We start from the raw sequence: 4558 nt of genomic DNA on the forward strand, positions 1-4558 counted from the left end.
ATCTGATGTTCTAAATGTTTTGAATCAGTGGTAGTTTATATAGATTCCTTGTTTGCTTCTTAGAAATTTCTGTTTAGTTTTCAAAGTGTTTCCAAGTCTACCCGAGACCACGACTATTAGGTAGGAATACTGGAGTTGTCATAATTCATCATAAACATATATAAACCAAAGAAATATTATAAACAGAGGTTGCACATGGGGATTAAGAAGAAGACCCGAATCTTCTGCAGGCTCTACCTTTTCATCTTTTTCAGCTTCAATGCTCCAATAATATTGTTTGCTCAACTCAATAAATCTCACATGGAGATTGATGTTGGATTGATCCTTGATATTGGTTCATTGGAGGGGAGGATGATGCAAAGCTCTATTTCCATGGCAATTTCAGATTTTTACCGTGTAAATGGTTACTACAAGACAAGGATTGTTCTTCGCACAAGTGACTCCAAAGGACAACATCTACTTGCTCTATCTTCCGGTAAGCATTTTCTTCATTCACTCCTGCTTCACTGTGTTTATTTGATGTATACTTTTCATTTTTGGGTCATGATTTGTAGAGATTTTTCACCGCCAACTGATGTATATGGAGTAATGTTACATCCACAATCTCTTCTTATAAATTTTTTCTCACAATTCTAACATAGCAGCTCACAATTAGTCTATCACAGTTTATCAAATGAGGCTCAGATGAGACCCATTACGAGTTGATCAATTGTGAGCTATCACGTTAGAGTTGTTAGAGAAAATTCGTGAGAAGAGGTTGTTGGTGTAACATTTTCGGTAGTGTATATTACGCTATTGGCCTCTTGGGTATATAATTAGAGTAATACTATTTGTACAAACTTTTTTCATACAACATTATGTGTTATTATCCTTTAATTGGCACATCATTTATCTAATTTGTTGAACATTTTAAGAATTGACTTTTTATAAGCATTCATCCATTCATTTGATAAGTGTGAAAGAGTTTGTACAGTATTATTCACATAATTAATCATAAGACTTTTATATATTAGACGTGTTTATATTAAAGAAGAAGAAAAAAAACAAATTAGAGTTTCTGAGAAAGATGAAAAATTTGAAATACCCTTCTCGAAAGATGAAATTACAGTCATATCTTAATGTTAGTTAAATTTAAAAGGAAAATCTAAAGGAACGGGGATTAGCCTCCTATTTCTGATGGTAGCGGGGGGCTTTACAATTTTTGGAAAAATATAGGAGTTTATTGTAAAAACTTCCTACAATTAAAAAGTGGTTAATAACTTAAAAGCTGATGAAATAATTTGTTTTATAAAGGATTTTCAAGAGTTTATAAGCGTAGTTTTTAAAATTGAAAATTGGTTATGTAAGTATCTATTAGTAAAATACCTTAAATTGAATATAAATCATAAATATATTTTATATAAATAAGTATTTAATTAAAATAAGTTTTTTTTTTTAATTTTAAAATTAATTTCTACCTTAGAATCCTAAGTGATGAAAGGTCTTGCACCATGCAGCTTTTGATCTTTTGGAAAATTTCAATTTGGGGGCGATCATATTCATAGGAGCACAGTCATCAATGGAAACGAAACTTTTGGGTGAGCTAGGAGATAAAGCTAAAATCCCCATTATTTCGTTTTGTGCACCTTCAACTTCTCCTTTCTCAAACAAATCATACCCTTATTTAGTCCAAATCGCACAAGATGAAACCTCTCAAGTAGCGGCCATCGCTGCCATTGTTGAAGCATTCAAATGGAGATATGTCATTGCGATACACGAGGACAATGATGAATGGGGAGTTTTTATCCTGCGTTTGGTTGAGTCCTTGGAAGGTAAAAACATCCATATTGCATACAAAAGCTCGCTTGCCGTCTCATCAGCTGATAATCAAATCAATGAAGAGCTGCAGGAACTCATGGCATTCGGACCAACGGTTTTTATTGTGCATATGTCACCTATTCTCGCATCTCGTTTATTCATGAGTGCAAAGAAATTAGCTTACTACTTTTTTCCAATACGAACCTAGGACTGACATTTATCATACTTATACTTAGTAAACGTAAGGAGTTCCAGCATTGAGGTTATGGACTCAATGAAAGGAATGATCGGTCTCAAATCCTATGTTCCACCTTCAAAGGAGCTACACAATTTTACTTCAAGATGGAGAAAAAAATTTCTTCTTGAAACAGATATGGAAGTAATGGAGTTAACCCCATTTTGTATATTGGCATATGATGTTGCTTGGGGTCTAGCAAAAGCAGTTGAAAGGGCAAGGCCTAAAGAAATACTCCTTATAGAAATACTTCTGCGTAGTAAATTCAAAGGTTTAAGTGGCGATTTTCAATTTATTAATGGGAAACTAGTCCTAAATGCATTTGAGATAGTGAATATGATAGGGAAAGGGGAACGAAGAGTTGGGTTTTGGACTCCTGAAGGAAAAATTGCTAGAGAATTATATTCATCCATTCATGGAAGAGAATTATCATTGAGTAATACTTCTGGTGAACTTGAAGATATTATATGGCCTGGAGGATCTGCTACAATTCCAAAAGGTACAGTCACAAAAATGAGCAGCAGAAAGCTTAGAATTGCTGTTCCACGAAATGGTGGATTCCCTGAATTGGTGAACGTAGATCGTAACCTTCAATCTAATGTAACATCAGTAACAGGATTCTGCATAGATGTATTCAAGGCTGCTATTGAAGAGGTAGAGCTTGAACTTGAGATTGAAGTAGATTATGAGTTTATACCCTTTCTGAATGCAACCGGGGAGAATATTGGGACTTATAGTGAACTTATTGACGAGGTCTATCTTCAGGTAAGCTTGTCACACAGGTTTATATATATATATAAAATCCTTTTTTATCCAAAAACACAAAACTTGTTTTCTTTTATATTTCTTCTTAGCAATTTTTAAACCAATAATGTTGCTTGATGTTGCATTAATTTTCTCTGCATTCTTTTGCATCTTTTGGAAAAAAAAATAGAAATATGATGGTGCTGTTGGAGATATAACAATGACGGAAAACAGAAGTTTATATGTTGATTTTACAATAACTTATACTGATTTGGGAGTTGGAACTATAGCCCCAAAAAACAACAAAAACATGTGGATTTTCTTGAAGCCGCTAACGGGTGATCTTTGGTTATCCAGTGCCGGCCTTTTTATCTTGACTGGCATTGTCATTTGGCTAATTGAACGTCCTATTAACAATGAATTTCAAGGTCCAACATCTCACCAAATTGGAATGATTTTCTGGTTCTCCTTTTCAACCCTTGTTTTTGCTCACAGTAAGCACTATCTCATTGCACAATTCTTGATAACAATTTCATTATTTAGGTTACTCACACAATTCACATAATTTTAATTGTTACAGAGGAGAAGCTGTTAAGTAATTTTTCAAGATTTGTGGTGATCGTGTGGGTGTTCGTCGTGCTTATATTGACTTCTAGTTATACTGCAACTTTGACTTCAATGATTACAGTTCAACAGATTCAACTGAACTCAAAGGAGAATTATATAGGATACCAAACCAATAGTTTCATCGTCAAGGGAGTCATTAGTAACCTGAATTTCAAGAATTCTAATCTTCAACCATTCAGTTCTCCCGAAGAGTATGCTAATGCTTTATCAAGAGGAAGTAAGAAGGGCGGTGTCTCTTCTATCATTGATGAGATACCATACATAAAAATCTTCCTTGCAAAGTATTCTGCAGACTATGCCATGATTGGATCCACTTCTACCGCAAATGGCTTTGCTTTTGTGAGTATCATAAAACCTTTTTTTTTTCTTATGTATTGCAAATATATTTGTGTGTGTGTGTTTGACTACTACCGATTTTTCAGGCTTTTCGTAAAGGTTCTCCGTTGGTTCCTTACATGTCTAGGGCAATTGCCAAACTAAGAGAGAATGGAAAGCTTATGAAGATGGAGAACGAATGGTTTAAGAGACAATCAACCTTCGCATCTGAGGATGATGACACTTCAAGCGTTGTGAAGCCTCTTACTCTTGATAGCTTTCGTGGTTTATTCCTTATCAGTGGAGTCTCTTCAGCTTTAGCTGTAGCAGTGCTCTATGGTTTTATGCTTTACAAAAACTGGCACTTTGTGAAGAACTTTAACCTCAGAGACATTATGTGGAGACGAATAAAGTTTGTAATAGAGTACCTCTCTATAAACAACTAGAAAATCGATGTAAAAAGAGTACCTCAGAGGGGCCTTGTGAACGTTAGAGTAGAGGTGTAGGTGTAAATGAATTTTTTTTTACTTGAGAAGTATTTGTTACCATCATTGATAAGTAGGAAGTAAGAAAGGGCCGCGCCTCTTCCATCATTGATGATATACCATACATCAAAATCTTCCTTGATAAGTATTCTGCAGATTATGCGTTGGTTTTGCTGGAGAGCGCTAAGGAGGATAATATTGAGTAAAGAGAGAGAGACGGCTGCAGCAATGAGTGCTCTATTTTACATTAAAAAAACAGGGATAATTTATACACAAAGCCAGTCCACTGTTTTCACCTCGTTGATAGGCTATTCGCAAGTGTACGAAATTACGCAAGTAATAAAACTCGTGTAAA

The 4558-nt window shown here is 34.8% G+C and overlaps 1 protein-coding gene across 1 annotated transcript; it reads left to right on the forward strand.

Moving 5' to 3' along the window:
- Positions 1–300: 300 nt before the first annotated feature.
- LOC116104844 (glutamate receptor 1.2-like) lies at positions 301–4320 on the forward strand. Its single transcript, XM_031391269.1, has 6 exons — positions 301–475; positions 1497–1961; positions 2034–2797; positions 2967–3270; positions 3357–3742; positions 3826–4320. The coding sequence occupies exons 1-6, from the start codon at positions 301–303 to the stop codon at positions 4162–4164; spliced, it is 2433 nt and encodes an 810-aa protein (XP_031247129.1). The 3' UTR covers positions 4165–4320.
- Positions 4321–4558: the final 238 nt, after the last annotated feature.

Source organism: Pistacia vera, unplaced genomic scaffold, assembly GCF_008641045.1.
Source record: "Pistacia vera cultivar Batoury unplaced genomic scaffold, PisVer_v2 Contig487, whole genome shotgun sequence".
Classification (NCBI taxonomy): Eukaryota; Viridiplantae; Streptophyta; class Magnoliopsida; order Sapindales; family Anacardiaceae; genus Pistacia; species Pistacia vera.